Below are 19,622 nucleotides of genomic sequence, written 5' to 3'. Positions count from 1 at the left end.
TGAGAACGTTAAGTTTGGCCTTGGCACACTTGTCATGACGAGAGCGGCTGCGGACGGAGCGGCGTTGGTGCCGCTTCAGGGAACGGCCCTCGTGGCGGCCTCCCGACGTCGAGCTGCCCTCGTTGCCGTCGCTCAGACCCGACGCTGCGTCTGACAGGCAGCTGAGAGAGAAATATCCCACAAGTTGCTTGCTTTGCTGGGGAAAAAAAGTGAACTTAAACAAAGCCCTTGCTCACCTTTCTACAGACGGAGGCACGAGAGAAGAGGACGCTGCTGGCTGCTCAACAGTTGACTGAGGAAGACTTGCAGACGCCTGAAACAAAGCACCTTTTTATTTTAATATTACGTCGTTGATTTTAGCTTTCATTCAAGCTTTATTGCTACCATCGTTTTGTATACCAAAGTAGATGGGTTCATGTTACGTATTCTGTGCATTGAGGATTTCAAACACTATTCACTTACCATATATGATCAGCTTTAAAAGCCGGCTAGATGAGTGCAGATGACTTTACAGGAATTAATATATGCACACCATGGCTGCTCTCTGCTCTGGTAGACATTCATATACAAACCCCAAATCTAGTCAAGTTGTCGCGTTGTGTAAATGGTAAATAAAGACAAAATACAATGATTTGCAAATCCTTTTCAACTCATATTAGGTTCCATTCTAGAGGCTAATCTTTCCTGTGATAAATTGGCAACCAAGGTGATCAAAAAGGTCAACCAAAGAACGAGATTCCTCTACAGAATATCCTCTCTGGTCAACAAAAACACCTTGAGGATTCTAGCGGGAACTCTCATTCAACCCTTCTTCGATTACGCTTGCACCTCCTGGTACCCCAGCACCTCCAAAACCCTCAAATCTAGACTCCAAACATCCCAGAATAAGCTAATCCGGTTACTTTTAGACCTCCACCCCAGATCACACCTCAATCCAACCCACTTCTCCAAAGTGGGCTGGCTCAGGGTGGAGGACAGAGTAAAACAACTTGCACTGAGCCTAGTCTATAAAATCCGCTACACCTTCTTGATACCGAAGTACATGTCAAACTACTTCCTTAACGTAAATGACCGCCATAACCACAACACCAGGGGGAGCTCCACAAACCACGTTAAACCCAGATTTCGATCTAACAAAGGTCTTAACTCATTCTCTTTCTATGCCACATCAATGTGGAATGCACTCCCAACAGGTATAAAAGTAAGTGCATCTCTATATTCCTTCAAAACCGCTCTAAAACAACACCTCCAGGCAACTTCAACCCTTTACTAATACCCTCCTCCATTCACATCCCATCTCCCCGGATTATAAACAACTCAAATGTACTTCTAATGTATATACTTGTTCTTATGCTGTGTGAACTCACTATGTTCTCTGCTGGCTGTACATATCCTACTAAATAAGACCTACACTGTTTCAATGTCCACATTTCTCTGTTGATGCAATTGTTGATGACTGAAGTTCTGATATCAACCAAAGCTCCTCATCCCACCCCCCGGATTGTAAATAATGTAAATAATTCAATGTACATACTATGATGATTAACTTGTGTGATGACTGTATTATGCTGATAGTATATATTTGTACCATGAATTGATTAACGTGGACCCCGACTTAAACAAGTTGAAAAACTTGTTAGGGTGTTACCATTTAGTGGTCAATTGTACGGAATATGTACTGTACTGTGCAATCTACTAATAAAAGTATCAATCAATCAATCAATTCATTAAATAGACTGCAAAGACAAGATATCTCATGTTCACACTGAAAAACTTCTTTTTATTTGCAAATACCTTTTTTTTCGGACTATAAGTGGCAGTTTTTTTCATAGTTTGGCCAGGCGTGCGACTTATGTGTGAAATTATTAACACATTAGCGTAAAATATTAAATAATATTATTTTGCTCATTCACGTAAGAGACTAGACATGGGGTAGGGAAGCTATGGCTCTAGAGCCAGATGTGGTTCTTTTGATGCCTGCATCTGGCTCTCAGATTAATCTTAGCTGACATTGCTTAACACGATAAGAAATTAATATTTTAAATAAATGATAAATGGGTTGTACTTGTATAGTGCTTTTCTACCTTCAAGGTACTCAAAGCGCTTTGACACTACTTCCACATTTACCCATTCACACACACATTCACACACTGATGGAGGGAGCTGCCATGCAAGGCGCCAACCAGCACCCATCAGGAGCAAGGGTGAAGTGTCTTGCTCAGGACACAACGGACGTGACGAGGTTGGTACTAGGTGGGATTTGAACCAGGGACCCTCATGTTGCGCACGTCCACTCTCCCACTGCGCCACGCCGTCCCCGCTGGTAATCGGAGGTATAAATAATGTTCAAAATACAAAACATTTTCCTGTATTTTAATCCATCCATTCGTTTTGTAACGCATCTGTTCAAGAAGGCGCATTAATGGTAAGAAGTATTTTTTTTAATTATTGGTTAGCTTCAGAATAAACATTTTATTAAAAAGAATATGAGACTTATTACACTGCAAAAATGTTGACGTTACTTAAAAATGCACACATTTAGTTGTATTCAGTGTTAAAAAAAATAATATAAGGCTTTCATGGAAATACATTTGAAAATATTTGGCTTTCATGGCTCTCTCAGCCAAAAAGGTTCCCGACCCCTGGACTAGACGTATAAGATTTCATGGGATTTATCGATTAGGAGTGACAGATTGTTTGGTAAAGGTATAGCATGTTCTATATGTTATAGTTATTTGAATGACTCTTACCATAATATGTTACGTTAACATACCAGGCACCTTCTCAGTTGGTTATTTATGCCTCATATAACGTACACTTATTCAGCCTGTTGTTCACTATTCTTTATTTATTTTAAATTGCCTTTCAAATGTGATATTCTTGGTGTTGGGTTTTATCAAATAAATTTCCCCCAAAAATGCAGCTTATACTCCAGTGCGACTTATATATGTTTTTTTTCCTTCTTTATTATGCATTTTCGGCAGGTGCGACTTATACTCCGGAGCGACTTATACTCCGAAAAATACGATAATCATTAACTTAGAATTTAATGGCAGCAACACATTGTCACCGGGGCATTTTTACCAGTGTGTTACATGGCCTTTCCTTTTAACAACACTCAGTAAAGGTTTGGGAACTGAAGAGACACATTTTTGAAGTGGAATTCTTTCCCATTCTTGCTTGATTTACAGCTTAAGTTGTTCAACAGTCTCCCTTCTCATATTTTAGGCTTCATAATGCGCCACACGTTTTAAATTAGGAGACAGGTCTGGACTACAGGCAGGCCAGTCTAGTACCTGCATATATTTTAACACCTGGCTTGGCATTTTCTTGCTGAAATAAGCAGGGGCGTCCATGGTAACGTTGCTTGGATGGCAACACATGTTGCTCCAAAACCTGTATCTACCTTTCAGCATTAATGGTGCCTTCACAGATGTGTAAGTTACCCATGCCTCGGGCACTAACTAATACACGCCCATACCATCACAGATGCTGGCTTTTACACTTTGCGCCTAGAATAGTCCGCATGGCTCTTTTCCTCTTTGTTCCGGAGGACACGATGGCCAAAGTTTCCAAAAACAATTTGAAATTTGGACTAGTCAGACCACAGAACGCTTTTCCACTTTGCATCAGTCCATCTTAGATGAGCTCGGGCCCAGGGAAGTCGGCGGCATTTCTGGGTGTTGTTGATAAATGGCTTTGGCCTTGTATAGTATAGTTTTAAATTGCACTTACAGATGTAGCGATCAACTGTAGTTACTGACAGTGGTTTTCTGAAGTGTTCCTGAGCCCATGTGGTGATATCCTTTTCACACTGATGTCGCTTTTTGATGCAGTACCGCCTGAGGGAGCTAAAGTCCGTAATATCATTGCTTGCGTGCAGTAATTTGACCAGATTCTCTGAACCTTTCGATGATGTTACGGAGCGTAGATGGTGAAATCCCTAAATTCCTTGCTATAGCTGGTTGAGAAATGTTGTTCTTAAACAATTTGCTCAGGCATTTGTTGACAAAGTGGCGACTCTCAACCCTGTCGTTGTTTGTGAATGACTGAGCATTTTATGGTAGCTGCTTTTATACCCAATCATGGCACCCACCTGATCCCAATTAGCCCATTCACCTGTGGGATGTTCCAAATAAGTGTTTGGTGAGCATTCCTCAACTTTCTCAGTCTTTTTTTCCACTTGTGCCATCTTTTTGGAAACATGTCGCAGGCATCAAATTCCAAATGAGCTAATATTTGTAAAAAAAAAAATAAGTATCTTGTCTTTGCAGTTTATTTAATTGAATAAAGGTTCAAAAGGATTCGCAAATCGTTGCATTCTATTTTTATTTACAGAACGTGTCAACTTCACTGCTTTTGGGGTTTGTAAAGGTATTACTCAACATTGATAAGACTAGTAGCAAACACAGAAAAGTCCACACACCGACACACAATCACTGCAAAGGATGTGCTTGTGTACCTGCAGTGCAGAGAGGCAAGAAGCCTGATAGAGGAAGAATAGGTGCTCTGCGTTGGGTGGAGGAGACAGGATGAAAGAATTTGGACTACTGGCCCAAGACTTTAGTAAGTCATGCAGGAAGTGAGGAGCATGCAAAAAAAAAAAGTTTAAACAAAGAAAAAAAGACGATGAAGAGGAGAATAATGGAAATGATAATGAAAAGTACCGTATTTTCCCGACCGGACGAGGAGACTTTTCCCCTACACTTTAAACCCTGTGGCCTTGAAAATAGTGCGGCTTGATTCTGGATTGTCCACCAACAGCAATGTTTTGTATTTAACAAATAGTTTTCTTCAAACACACACAGAGACACTGAAAAGGTGTTATTGTTTCTGCTATGGCGCCATCTTATGGACAAGTTCGCTCACTGCAGGTACTGCGAGTTGAACATTTACAGTATTTCCTTCTGTTTAGTGTCTTAAACCGGAGGTACAAGAGCCGTTCCGTCAACTAATCTTCCATAGCGATGTTTACTCGTATGCTTTCTTCATTCATCACTCCAAGCAAGGTTTCTAAGTTTGTCAGTTACAATATACCTACAACTATTACCTTACTAAACAGTTATACATGTTTGATAGTAGTGTTTTTAAGCACATTTATATTCGCTGTTGTAATGTAATCAAACTAGCATCGTTAGCATTAGCTAACATGTCAATACGTTACAAGTGCCTGGGTTTGTATTATTAACTTACAATAGAATTCTTTTTATACCGTTGGAAGTTTCACAAATTGGAAAATCCTGCTGGCCCCACTACGGACTGGACTCTCACTATTATGTTAGATCCACTATGGACTGGACTCTCACTGTTATGTTAGATCCACTATGGACTGGACTCTCACTGTTATGTTAGATCCACTATGGACTGGACTCTCACTATTATGTTAGATCCACTATGGACTGGACTCTCACACTATTATGTTAGATCCACTATGGACTGGACTCTCAATATAATGTTAGACCCACTATGGACTGGACTTTAACTATATTAATTTAGACCCAGTCTTTGTCCATTGCTTTTTGGTCTCCCCCTAAATAAACATTGATTGGTTGAATATGTTTGGAGGAGAAAAGGTGAGGCCTTTAATCCCAGGAACACCATGCTCACCGTCAAGCATGGTGGTGGTAGTATGCTCTGGGCCTGTTTTGCTGCCAATGGAAATGGTGCTTCACAGAGAGTAAATGGGACAGTGAAAAAGGAGGATTACCTCCAAATTCTTCAGGACAAGCTAAAATCATCAGACCTGGAGGTTGGGTCTTGGACGCAGTTGGACAATGACCCCAAACACACGTCAAAAGTGGTAAAGCAATGGCTAAATCAGGTTGGAATGAAGGTTTTTGAAAGGCCTTCCCAAAGTCCTGACTTAAAAGTGTGGACAACGCTGAAGAAACAAGTCCATGTCAGAAAGCCAACACATTTTGAAAAGAGGAGTGATCACAAATTCAAGCAGAAGCTTGAATTTGTGTCGAAGTCCATTGCATCCCGTCTCCCCTAGAGGGTTGGGGTCACCTACATCTGCGGTCCTCTCCAAGGTTTCTCATATTCATTCACATTGACATCCCACTGGGTTCTGAGCTTTTCCTTGCCCTTATGAGGGATCTGAACCAAGGATGCCATTGTGGCTTGTGCAACCCTTTGAAACACTTGTGATTTAGGGTTATATAAATAAACGATTGATTGAAACTCCTCAGTAAATACACCAAAACGTCACCGTGGAATTGTTGAGTCTGTTTAGCTGATTGGAGAGCTAGCTTCCGCAGCTAGTGAGCCCATGAACATGACTTCTGTTTTGTCTGATCAGCCATTTTACTGCAGTGTTGCAGACACCGTTTGGAAACACTCAAGATACGGTAATAGAGATGTCCGATAATATTGGCCGACGAATGCTTCAAAATGTAATATCGGAAATCATCGGTATCGGTTTCAAAAAGTAAAATTTAGGACTTTTTAAAACGCCGCTGTACAGATTGGTACACGGACGTAGGGAGAAGTACAGAGCGCCAATAAACCTTAAAGGCATTGCCTTCGCGTGCCGGCCCAGTCACGTAATATCTACGGCTTATCACACACACAAGTGAATGCAAGGCATACTTGGTCAACAGCCATACACTGTTACAAATATGCGCTACACCGTGAACCCACACCAAACAAGAATGACAAACACATTTCGGGAGAACATCCGCACCGTAACACAACATAATCACAACAGAACAAATACCCAAAACCTCTTGAAGCACTAACTCCGGGATGCTACAACCTCCTCGTGCTCTCTCGGGGAGAGCATGTCCCAAATTCCAAGCTGCTGCTCTGAGGCATGTTTAAAAAAATAATGCACTTTGTGACTTCAATAATAAATATGGCATTTTTTTTTTCCATAACTTGAGTCGATTTATTTTGGAAAACCTTGTTACATTGTTTAATGTATCCAGCGGGGCATCACAACAAAATGAGGCGTAATAATGTGTTAATTCCATCACTGTATATATCGATGTCGGTTGATATCGGAATCGGTAATTAAGAGTTGGACAATTTCGGAATATGGGCAACAAAGCCATTATCGGACATCTCTATAGGTAAATAAACATTTACAAAATATTTCTGTGTAAATAACTAATTTCACAACCTACCGTATTTTTCAGACTATAAGTCGCAGTTTTTTTCATAGTTTGGCCGGAGGTGCGACTTATACTCAGGAGCGACTTATGTGTGAAATTATTAACACATTACCGTAAAATATCAAATAATATTATTTCTTTTCTTTCTTTCTTTTCTTAGTTTATTTCGAACATGACATACATACAACATTATACATCAGGTAATTTCATCATTTCGCAATACACAATACATCATGTCCGAAAAGGAGTAGGAAGAAGCAAAGCTTATTTAATCCTACCCCTTTTCCACTTCAGAGCGCCCACAAATATATACAATCATTCACTGACCTTCTTTACAGCAAAATATCAAATAGCAAAATGACATCTGTGAGTAAGTAACGCAGCAGTTTTCTAACATGTACTTAATTATTTCAGTCATTAACATACTAAGATGAAGAATATCTTCTTTTCAATAAGTTTGAAAGTGTTTCTCATAATACTTCTTCAGCACTATTAATTTAAACATCCTCTTAAACTGGGTCATATCAGTACAATGTTTAACTTCTTTACTTAATCCATTCCATAATTTAATTCCACATACTGATATGCTAAAAGTTGTAAGTGTTGTACGGGCATACAAATGTTTTAAGTTAAATTTTCCTTCAGTTGAGAAGAATTGTTGTACATTCTTTGGTAGCAGGTTATAATTTACTTTGTACATCATTTTAGCTGTTTGCAATTTTATCAAGTCATCGAGCTTTAATATTTTTGACTCAATAAATAAAGGGTTTGTATGTTCTCTATATCCAACATTGTGTATTATTCTAATCGATCTTTTTTGTAACACAGTTAATGAATGTAGCGCACATTTGTAGTTGTTTCCCCATATTTCTGCACAATAACTCAGATATGGTAACACTAGCGAGCAGTATAGAATATAAAGTGATTCTTGGCCCAGGATGTATTTTGCTTTATTCATTATTGAAATATTTTTTGCCACCTTATGTTGTATGTTTTGTATAAGAGATTTCCAGTTCATTTGATCATCTATTAATACTCCCAAAAATCTGGTTTCTTTTACCCTTTCGATATCTATTCCATCTATTTGTATTTAGCTCATTCACGTAAGAGACTAGACGTATAAGATTTCATGGGATTTATTGATTAGGAGTGACAGATTGTTTGGTAAAGGTATAGCATGTTCTATATGTTATAGTTATTTGAATGACTCTTACCATAATATGTTACGTTAACATAACAGGCACCTTCTCAGTTGCTTATTTATGCCTCATATAACATACACTTATTCAGCCTGTTGTTCACTATTCTTTATTTATTTTAAATTGCCTTTCAAATATCTATTCTCGGTGTTGGGTTTTATCAAATAAATTTCCCCCCAAAAATTCGACTTATACTCCAGTGTGACTTACATATGTTTTTTTCCCTTCTTTATTATGCATTTTCGGGAGGTGCGACTTATACTCCGAAAAATATGGTATACATCTGCGGCTTATCGTCCGGTGCAAAAAATATACGGAAACACTGACATATAGTGGGTGCGGGAAATATACGCTCTATAGTCCGGAAAATACGATATAAGAAATGAATGTCGAACGGTTAGTGGAATGAATGAATGTGTATTTGTAGGAGAAACTCACCTGCAACGGATGGCTTCCGGCTTGAACCTGTGGGAGAGACGCGCTCTGATGGCCAATGTGGTTCTCTGGCTGCTGTTGCTGTGCTGGAGGAGGGGACGACTGAGAGGATGGAGGTATCATCCCCTGCTGGGTGGGAATCTGTGAGAAACCAACAATATTTTAAATGCATCAGAAAGACAAAAACCAGCACTCATTTACGGCAGCATTTCCGAGAAAAGGTGAGTCCTCATTGTAGGGTTTATACCTTGAAGGTACCATGTATGGTACTTACCTGTTTGTTAGCATAGGTAAACATTTTACCGTATTTCCTCGAATTGCCGCTGAGTGTATAGTATGCGCCTGCCTCGAATTACTGCCGGGTCAAACTCGTTTCGCAAAATAATTAGCGAATGATTAGCATTACCCCCAGCTCAGGATTAACGCCAGCTCAAACTCGTTTCAAAAAATATTTTTATTAGCGGATGTCTAGAATTTCCGCTGGGTCAAACTCGTTTCGTCAAATAATTAGCAAATGCCTAGAATTTCCGCCGGGTCAAACTCGTCACGTCACGAGTGACACTTCCCCGATCATCATTTTCAAAACGGAGGAGGCTGATTTCAATAATTTGAAGAAGATTAAGAGCTATTCAGTAGGATTTAAGGTCCAAGCTATTGAATATGCCAAAAAGAACAGTAAGCAGCTATGTTTTATTAACATACCGTAGCTGCGTGTGCCAAATATGAGTTATTAAATGACTCCCGCCTCCTTGTGGTAGAGGGCGCTAGTGATCCTTCTTGCGACTACTCGGCTGCAGAAGAAGTGACAACAAGCAGCGATCGTTTATTTTTTCTTCTCGCTTGCACTTTTAACATGGAGGATTACATATCTAAAATAAAACAGTTTTCTAAATTGGACTTTTAATCGAAGCAGGAGGTAAAGGAAGATCTCTATCGGGACAGAGAGACTTTTAAAACTGAAGAAAGATAAGGAAGACTTCTATTAAGTTATCAATGCTTTTGATCAAAAGGAGCTGCGCATGGACTTCATTTATAAGTAAAGGTAAGACCATAATAACGTTTGTTTTATCAAATGTGCTTTTCATGATGGTATCCTTACATCACACTCAAATTTATAAGCGCAGGCCTAAATTTACCGCATGCCCTTTGGTAAAAGCCTGAGTGAGAAGAGGTTTTAAATTAATTAGCGCCCCGGCGGCAATTCAAGGAAATACGGTAAATAAAAGTCTGAAAATTCAACACATATAGAAGATTCCCATGTACACCCACAGTTACCTGTCTGTGGCACTTTTATATGAAGGCCTATATATTAAAGCTAAATAAAAAAGGGACCAAACGGCTGTTCAATAAAATTACTCCAAAAAACTGAGGAAGAAAAAAAAATGGGACATTTGATCTACCTTAGGGGGAAGTGATGCTTGGTAGTATACTCCATACTATAAGAAACAAAACATAAAGACAGGGTAAGACTGGGAAAGTTGAAAATGAAGGGGGGAAAATGGGAATTGGAACCTTCTGCTGCTTGAACGAGGGGTGGAACGGTTCACAGAATCCACGGTTCTGATCTCATTACGGCTTATATTAAAGTTGTCGCTTTGGCTCGGTGTACCTTGTTCTTATTTAGAACCCCGGAGCGCCATCAATCCTAATAATCCACCAATAACATTTTCCAGTTAAGGTTCCTACAAAAACATCTTCTGTACAAAAAATTAAGAATGTCTCCTTCATTGCCGACCCTTGAATTAAATAATCCTTCAATTTTTTGTGGGTTCTTCTGAGGATGTCGTAGTCGTAATGGTTTGTACAGTCCTTTGAGACATTTGTGATTTAGGGCTATATAAATAAACATTGATTGATTGATTGATACATCGTTGGGAAATTTTGCCCAGTCTTTCAAATCAAAGCATAATGTGATAACTGCTTTAAGTTCACATGCTTTAAAGTGAGAGAAAGCACACACAAAGATGCATCAGTTGTTATTTAAACACAGGTGGCCAAACTACACTATTAAAAGCTATCACGTTATCATTAACTTGAGTGAAGATGTTTAAGCTGTTAGTTTCTGTCATCTGTGGTTGCGTCAACAACAGGTGGACAAGTAGTAGGGCTGGGCGATATATCGCTATACTCGAAATATCGCGAGTTTGTCTCTGTGCGATATAGAAAATGACTATATCGATATATTCGAGTATACGCTCTCACGCATTTGCTTTAGTTGCAGGCATTACACTAAAGGCTCTTGCTTGTCACTCCTTCTACTCTGTCCTTCTCACAGACAGCAAGCGCACCTTCTTACATACGTCACATACATATACGCCCTCGCGGAGTGGTTTGCAGCATGGATAACGTTAGCCGTGATGCTAGCGGAGCCGTGGGAGTGGTAATACGAGAGAGAAAAGGTGCGGATCAGGTAACAAATGAAGGAAGAATTAATTCCCAAGAAAAACAGCAGGGGTCCATCGTTTGGCGGCGGTTTGGCTTCAAGCGGGAATATGTCGAACATACAACCGTAATTTTTTAAGTGTGGGGCAAAAGCGTTGCTACAAAGTCACCTGCTAGAGCAGGGGTCGGGAACCTTTTTGGCTGAGAGAGCCAAGAAGCCAAATATTTTAAAATGGATTTCCGTAAGAGCCATATAATTTTTTTTTTTTAACACTGAACACAACAAAACGCGTACATTTTTAAGAAAGACCAACATTTCTAGAGAGGTCTCTTATTCTTTGTATTAACATTGTTATTCTGAAGCTAACTGGGGAGGGGGCGTGGCCTGCGAGCCTACAGCAAAGCAGGGTGTTGCCAGGACAGGCCTCAAATTCAGCGACAAGTGCGTAGAAGGCCCACCTGGGCCTTTTTATCTGATCACCTGTCGCTATGTTATAAGCACCAGCCAGGAGGAGAGACGGGCTTGGGGCTAGAAACCAGAGCGCGAGCGATAACGAAAGAGAAAAAGACAATTGCTGGAAAGCAACTGAGAGACTTATTGAAAAATAAAACAATATTGTAACCCTGAAACTGGCTCTCAAGCCCCACACTAACCAATAATAAATAAATGACTTCTTACCAACTTCTTGAACATAAAAATGCATGACAATATTTTATATTTTGAACGTTATTTTTAACACTGTGATTACAAGTGGAATTATTCATTATTTATCGTGTTAAGCAATGTCAGCTCAGATTTATCCGAGAGCCAAATGCAGTCATCAAAAGAGCCACATCTGGCTCGCGAGCCATAGGTTCCCTACCCCTGTGCTAGAGAATGAAGAGTGCTTACTCCGCATGCCGAACGCCCACACCATCAAAATGCCTAGGCAAAACATTTCCAGATCAACACCATATGAAAAAAAAAAAGTCAACATCAAAAGGAGATAATGTCCGCAGGAACCTACCACATAGCGAAGGACGAACACTATTTGATTTCCTATTATGCAGCTCATTTTTATTTGACAGTTATTGAAATATCTGGTGTGACATCATGCACAAAAGTGCACTTTTTTAAAAATGTTTCTATTGTAGTGGCGATCTGTACAAAAAGTGCATTTTAATTTAGTGTTGTTTTGATACGTCATCTTAGTGACATCATGCACAAAAGTGCACTCATAGCTTGTTTTAAAATGTCTCTGACAATCTTGCACTTTCTGTTTTGGAAATGACATTAATGTTTGTGCCACTGCTTAATAACTGTTTCATAAATACACTTTTAGTTGTGATTTCCCTCTCTGCATGAAAGTTTAAAAGTAGCATATATTAATGCAGTATGAAGAAGAATGTTTTACTGCAGACACATAGAATCATCATACTGCTGTGATTATATGCATAAAATGTTCATTCAAGGCTATGGCAAAATATGGAGATATATACCGTGTATCGCGATATGGCCTAAAAATATCGATATTTTAATAAAAGGCCGTATCGCCCAGCCCTAACCAGTCGTCATAAAATTAAAATAAAAACAAAAAAAACATCCATGCATTATGGACGGCTTGTCCCTTTCAGGGTCGCGGGGGACAAGAGCCGGGGACTGGAGCACATCCCCTGACAGAACTGTTGGGCTCTTTGGAGTAAGGGATTAGTTTTGGGGCGGCATAGCTCGGTTGGTAGAGTGGCCGTGCCAGCAACTTGAGGGTTGCAGGTTCGATTCCCGCTTGTGCCATCCTAGTTACTGCCGTTGTGTCCTTGGGCAAGACACTTTACCCACCTGCTCCCAGTGCCACCCACACTGGTTTAAATGTAACTTAGATATTGGGTGTCACTATGTAAAGCGCTTTGAGTCACTTGAGAAAAGCGCTATATAAATATAATTCACTTCACTTCACTTGTAGTTTTTTCCACACACTGGTGTTTAAGATGTCTGAGTGACACTAAAGCAGACGAGGAGCTTGCTCGAGAAAGAGGAAAGGTGGCCAGCTAAAGTGCTGCCAGGGTTCCATGGCGGTCAGTGAAATTTCAGTTTTGGTAAGAGCGGTTGAGTTAAGTTAAAGTACCAATGATTGTCACACACATAATAGATGTGGCGAAATCATTGTCTGTATTTGACCCATCACCCTTGATCACCCCCTGGGAGGTGAGGGGAGCAGTGGGCAGCAGCGGTGCCGCGCCCGGGAATCATTTTTGGTCATTTAACCCCCAATTTCAACCCTTAATGCGGAGTGCGAAGCAGGGAGGTAATGGGTCCCATTTTTATGGTCTTTGGTATGACTCGGCCGGGGTTTAAACTCACGATCTCAGGGCGGACACTCTAACCACTAGGCCACTGAGTGTTAGTGAGGCGGTGGACCTGTACGCATAAACACGATTTCCCCAGACCAACGTTCCTTCTCCTCACAATGACAGCATTTCAGAACTTACAGGACTTTTTGTGCTTAATATTACTTTTCGTTGTATTGGCCAATCTGGCATTCTGTTAAAGCGGAAAACATGGAGCCCTACGTTCTAAACTGATTACCGTATTTTTCGGACTATAAGTCAGTTCTTTTCATAGTTTGGCCGGAGGTGCGACTTATACTCAGGAGCGACTTATGTGTGAAATTATAAACACATTACCGTAAAATATCAAATATTATTATTTAGCTCATTCATGTAAGAGATTAGCTTATAAAATTTCATCGGATTTAGCGATTAGGAGTGACAGATTGTTTGGTAAAGGTATAGCATGTTCTATATGTTATAGTTATTTGAATGACTCTTACAATAATATGTTACATTAACATATTATTGTATGACACCTTCTCAGTTGGTTATTTATGCCTCACATAACGTACACTTATTCAGCCTGTTGTTCACTATTATTTATTTTAAATTGCCTTTCAAATGTGTATTCTTGGTGTTGGGTTTTATCAAATACATTTCCCCCAAAAATGCGACTTATATATGTTTTTTTCCCCTTCTTTATTATGCATTTTCGGCAGGTGCGACTTATACTCCAGAGCGACTTATACTCCGAAAAATGCGGTAGTAACACAACAAAAGCAGAAAAAAATACCACGCACTCCGAAACGTATCTGGTCGACCAAACTGTTGAGATTTTTCCCATAAACCGTTCCATCCCTAGCATGAAGACTGTTTTAGGGGCTTGAAAACCCAACATGGACGCATTACAAAAGAGATACTGTGGGAGATGCTTGTATTATTTCAAAGTTCAAAAGGGAAATATTACAATGGCAATTCTGGTATAATGTGACACAAAGTTAGTTATTTGTGTAGTATATTGGACTGTGTTCAGAGCTGGTTAGTTAACGGTGCTCTAAAGCAGTGGTTCCCAAATGTGGGTACGCGTACCCCTGGGGGTACTTGAAGGTATGCCAAGGGGTACGTGAGATTTTTTTTTAAATATTCTAAAAATAGCAACAATTAAAAAATCCTTTATAAATATATTTATTGAGTAATACTTCAAAGAAATTTAATGTAAGTTCATAAACTGCAAAAAGAAATGCAACAATGTGATATTCAGTGTTGACAGCTAGATTTTTTTGTGGACATTTTCCATAAATATTGATGTTAAAGATTTATTTTTTTGTGAAGAAATGTTTATTGAATCCAGATGGATCTCTATTACAGTCCCCAAAGACGGCACTTTAAGTTGATGATTGCTTCTATGTGTGGAAAGCTTTATTTATAATTGATTCAATTGTTTATTTAGGGCCTAGGCTAAGACCGATTTTTTAATTTTATTTTAATCTTCTATTTTTTTTTTTTTTCCCCTCTCCCCCCCCCCTCCACCCCCCTTGTTTACCTGTATGTCATCTTTTTTGTAAGGGGCGCTGGAAGCCGGGAGACCCGTCAGCGATCCTGTTCTGTCTCCCTGTAATGTTTGTCTGATCTTGAATGGGATTGTGCTGAAAATTGTAATTTTCCTGAAGGAACTCTCCTGACGGAATAAATAAAGTACTATCTATCTATCTATTTTTCAACAAGTTTTTAGTTAATTTTATATATTTTTTTCCAATATTTTCAAGAAAGACCACTACACATGAGCAATATTTTACACTGTTATACAATTTAATAAATCCGAAACTGATGACATAGTGCTGTATTTTACTTCTTTATCTCTTTTTTTCAACCAAAAATGCTTTGCTCTGATTAGGGGGTACTTAAAATAAAAAAAAGTACACAGGGGGTAAATCACTAAAAAAAGGTTGAGAAACCACTGCTCTAAAGCTTGAGTTATTTTCCTTGACGAAATGAGTTGAGGTACCTGCTGTGGTGCCACTGGAACAGACTGGCTGCTGGGGAGAGTGGGCACGAGTTCAGCCTGGACACCTGGCATCTGAGCTTGAACCTTAAACATTAAAAGAGAGAAAAGATCAGCATGGTTTAAAAATATTATCAACTTAATCATGGGAACTGGGCAAGAATTCTTGTTCATGTTACCGCACGCTCAAATGCAGCTGCTTGAACAGGTGTTGAACACTGATTTAGCAGCGACAACAACTGGCCCGAAATAAAAGAACATATGGATCTTTGCTCCTGATTTACCATCGATGGAAGCTAACCCGTTTAGAGAATGACTCACCACTGACACATGCTGCAGTGGCATTTGGTCATTTTGTGTCTGAGGGCATGACACTTGGGGCTGAAGCTGCTGACTGGGAGGGGCGCTGTAGGACATTCCAGGCTGAGTTTCAGCGAGGACAGACGGACCAGATGCTCTGTCTCCCAAGTGAGAGGCTGTCGGAAATGGAAACTGTGTTATTCTTGATCACGCAATGGGGCGTGACAAGTTTTGACTTCTTTTATTTTGGGAATAAATCAGCGTGGATACATGCCTCCGCCAGTGTGCTGTGGCTGCTGGTGTTGGTCAGCCTCAGAATCCTCAGATTCGGGCTGAATGGGAGCCAAAGTATGACTCTGAACCGGGGCTTGCCCGGCGGACTGAGGGACGTAGGAGACCCCTTGGGTCAAGCCGGCGGGTTGGGCTGATTGAGAAGTGTTGTAGGTGGCGGTCGGGAGGCTTTGCTGAGATCCCGGCTGAGCTGACATAGGTGCGTTGTGTTGGTTGGCTTGTGGGGGAGGAACATAGGCGGCGGGCTGTGGAACTGACTGGGACGGAGGCGCCTCCTTGCTGGACTGGTGGCTTGGCTGCTGTGCTGTTTGTAACGGACCCTGTTGTTGTTCTTCTTCAATTCTTCTCTTCTCCTGGTCTTCTCTGACCTTTAAAAGGCAAAGTATCACAGTGACTAAAAAGAACAAAAAATGTATTGCACCGATCCATCCAAATAACAATAATAATAATAATAATAATAATAATGGATTAGATTTATATCCATCCATCCATCCATCCATTTCCTACCGCTTATTCCCTTTCGGGGTCGCGGGGGGCGCTGGCGCCTATCTCAGCTACAATTGGGCGGAAGGCGGGGTACACCCTGGACAAGTCGCCACCTCATGGCAGGGCCAACACAGATAGACGGACAACATTCACACTCACATTCACACACTAGGGCCAATTTAGTGTTTCCAATCAACCTATCCCCAGGTGCATGTCTTTGGAAGTGGGAGGAAGCCGGAGTACCCGGAGGGAACCCACGCATTCACGGTGAGAACATGCAAACTCCACACAGAAAGATCCCGAGCCTGGATTTGAACCCAGGACTGCAGGAACTTCTTATTGTGAGGCAGACGCACTAACCCCTCTTCCACCATGAAGCCCAATTGCACATTAGTACTAAATACTGGCATCCATCCATTTTCTACCACTTGTCCCTTTTGGGGTGGCTGGAGCCTATCTCAGCTGCATTTAGGCAGAAGGCGCGGTACCCCCTGAACAAGTCGCCACCTCATCACAGGGCCAACACAGATAAACAAGACAACATTCACACACTAGGGCCAATTTAGTGTTGCCAATCAACCTATCCCCAGGTGCATGTCTTTGGAAGTGGGAGGAAGCCGGAGTACCCGGAGGGAACCCACACATTCACGGGGAGAACATGCAAACTCCACACAGAAAGATCCCGAGCCTGGATTTGAACCCAGGACTGCAGGAACTTCTTATTGTGAGGCAGACGCACTAACCCCTCTTCCACCGTGAAGCCCAATTGCACATTAGTACTAAATACTGGCATCCATCCATTTTCTACCACTTGTCCCTTTTGGGGTGGCTGGAGCCTATCTCAGCTGCATTTAGGCAGAAGGCGCGGTACACCCTGAACAAGTCGCCACCTCATCACAGGGCCAACACAGATAAACAAGACAACATTCACACACTAGGGCCAATTTAGTGTTGTCAATCAACCTATCCCCAGGTGCATGTCTTTGGAAGTGGGAGGAAGCCGGAGTACCCACGCAGTCACGGGGAGAACATCCAAACTCCACACAGAAAGATCCCGAACCCGGGATTGAACTCAGGACTACTCAGGACCTTCGTATTGTGAGGCACATGCGCTAACGATGGCGTGGAACACTGCAGAGGCCACCACAGTGGATATGTTTCTTTGACTTTTTATTCATAGCTGTATGTAAAAGTGTCTGGTTGTATCTGCTGCTTTAATGTCTTTAATGTCCTTTGTGTTCTTTGATGTTTCCCTCTTACACACATGTAAGAGGGATGTGTGCTATGGCTATGAGTTGTTCTTTTCCCTTGGCCTCAGTCTGCACCCCCACTCCAGGGCCTAGGCTAAGACCGACTTTTTTATTTTATTTGATTCTTCTATTATTTTTTTAAATGGGTCGATCCCTAATTAATGCTGCTGGTGAGTTGCTTTCTTAAGTGCATGCAGAGGTAGCTAAAGCTGCTGGATGACGACCACTCATGATACCTCAAATGTAGGTACTGCCCTCTGCTGGTGTTGATAAAAACTACATTAGGAAGTTCCCTGCCATTTTCTGGCTGTACTCAGGTGGAAGGCAATTACACCCTGGACAAGTTGCCAACACAAATAGACAACACTCACATTCACACACTAGGGACCATTTAGTGTTGCCAATCAACCAATTCCCAGGTGCATGTCTTTGGCTGGTGGGAGAAAGCCGGAGTACCCGCAGGGAACCCAGGCAAACACCCACAGATGTTAATTCTAATGCTAATTAGAGATCCAAGGCAACTGTATGAAACCCTGCAGTTTGGAACATGAAACGGTGATTAAGAACATACCTGCTGCCGCTGAGCTCTCTTGCGACTGATAAGAGAGACTCGGTCCTTGATGGCCTTGGCGATTGTCTTGTGGTCTCCATCGCACACATACCCGGACTCCACCTAAAACCAACGGCGGAAAATTGAGCAAAGAAAAAACACGTGTGGTTTCATTAATTAAAAAACCCCAATAAACTCCGGCGATGCTCACCATTTCCTGAGCGACATCATCCGGGACATCTTTGTTCAGGTCAAAGGAGAACTCAATGGCTTCGTTGTCTTTGTATTTTCCCTTTAGCTTTTTGATGTCCTCGATTCTCAGCCACAACTTGATGGCTTCCATCTCTCCGTCGTCTTCTTCAGCCAACTCCACGCGCACACCTGTGTCTTCCTGAAAGAAGGCGTGGTTGAGGAGGTCCTTGATTGAGTACCTGAGTAAAAAGGGAATGAGTAAGTAGGAATAATGAAGTGTGGACATTAAAGTGTTTGGGTGCTCTTCCTAAATGGGACACCTCTCATCCTTGTTCTGGCGGATGCATCCTTCGATGATCTCCTTCACCTCAGGGATGGCCACTTTGTCGAAGCTGCCCGGCTTCACCCCCTACAGGACGCAGAGAACAACGAATGACAACGGTTCTTGCGCTCAATGATCATGTTCTCATCTTGGAGGCTACCCCATAACGTTTTTGAACCCGAGTGCTTCGACATAAGTGTTGCTTTATTTGGCCGAAGTTATATAGAAAAACTAAACAAAGCCTGGTAAGACTGTTAAAGGAGGAACTCATCATATGGTTAAAAAAAAAAAAAGACTGGTCTAGGTCTACATAACTGTAAAATTGTGAAGCTTGTCATTGTCAATGCGTTAAGCCAGGGGTGTCCAAACTTTTTCCACTGAGGCCCACAGACTGAAAAATCAGAGCATGCGGGGGCCATTTTCATAATTTTTGATTTAAAAAACCAATACAATATATGTATGAAAAAAATATACATTTAGGCCTCCACTCAGTTATGATCCCGGGGACCCCTAAGGGTTTTGGTCCAAAAAGAATATTTAAAATGTGTCATTATTCAGTATTGTAATTTGGATTATTATGCAAGTTTTAAATACCTAGATCAGGGGTAGGGAACCTGTGGCTCTAGAGCCAGATGTGGCTCTTTTGATGACTGCATATGGCTCTCAGATAAATCTTAGCTGACATTGCTTAACACGATAAGCTGGTAATCACAATGTTAAAAATAATGTTCAAAATATAAAACATTCTCATGCATTTTAATCCATCCGTCTGTTTCAACCGCACATGTTCA

The 19,622-nt window shown here is 41.0% G+C and overlaps 1 protein-coding gene across 4 annotated transcripts in view; it reads right to left on the bottom strand.

Moving 5' to 3' along the window:
• Positions 1-19,622, bottom strand: part of LOC133549078 (serine/threonine-protein kinase WNK1-like) — a 106,796-nt gene that overhangs the window by 26,017 nt on the left and 61,157 nt on the right. For 3 of the 4 annotated variants that reach the window (XM_061894185.1, XM_061894187.1, XM_061894186.1), the window contains exons 6-15: positions 18,830-18,918; positions 18,529-18,748; positions 18,339-18,440; positions 16,015-16,399; positions 15,762-15,916; positions 15,444-15,527; positions 10,150-10,185; positions 8,753-8,890; positions 237-313; positions 1-161 (exon numbers count right to left, since the gene is read on the bottom strand). The exon at positions 1-161 is cut by the window's left edge and continues 2 nt beyond it. In XM_061894185.1, the coding sequence (XP_061750169.1) occupies positions 1-161; positions 237-313; positions 8,753-8,890; positions 10,150-10,185; positions 15,444-15,527; positions 15,762-15,916; positions 16,015-16,399; positions 18,339-18,440; positions 18,529-18,748; positions 18,830-18,918 (1,447 nt within the window). The remainder of the gene's footprint in view (positions 162-236; positions 314-8,752; positions 8,891-10,149; positions 10,186-15,443; positions 15,528-15,761; positions 15,917-16,014; positions 16,400-18,338; positions 18,441-18,528; positions 18,749-18,829; positions 18,919-19,622) is intronic. The other variant, XM_061894188.1, reaches the window with a different exon arrangement.

This window comes from Nerophis ophidion, linkage group LG03 (genome assembly GCF_033978795.1).
Source record: "Nerophis ophidion isolate RoL-2023_Sa linkage group LG03, RoL_Noph_v1.0, whole genome shotgun sequence".
NCBI classification, from domain to species: Eukaryota; Metazoa; Chordata; class Actinopteri; order Syngnathiformes; family Syngnathidae; genus Nerophis; species Nerophis ophidion.
This window is presented reverse-complemented; position numbering and strand designations above follow the sequence as displayed.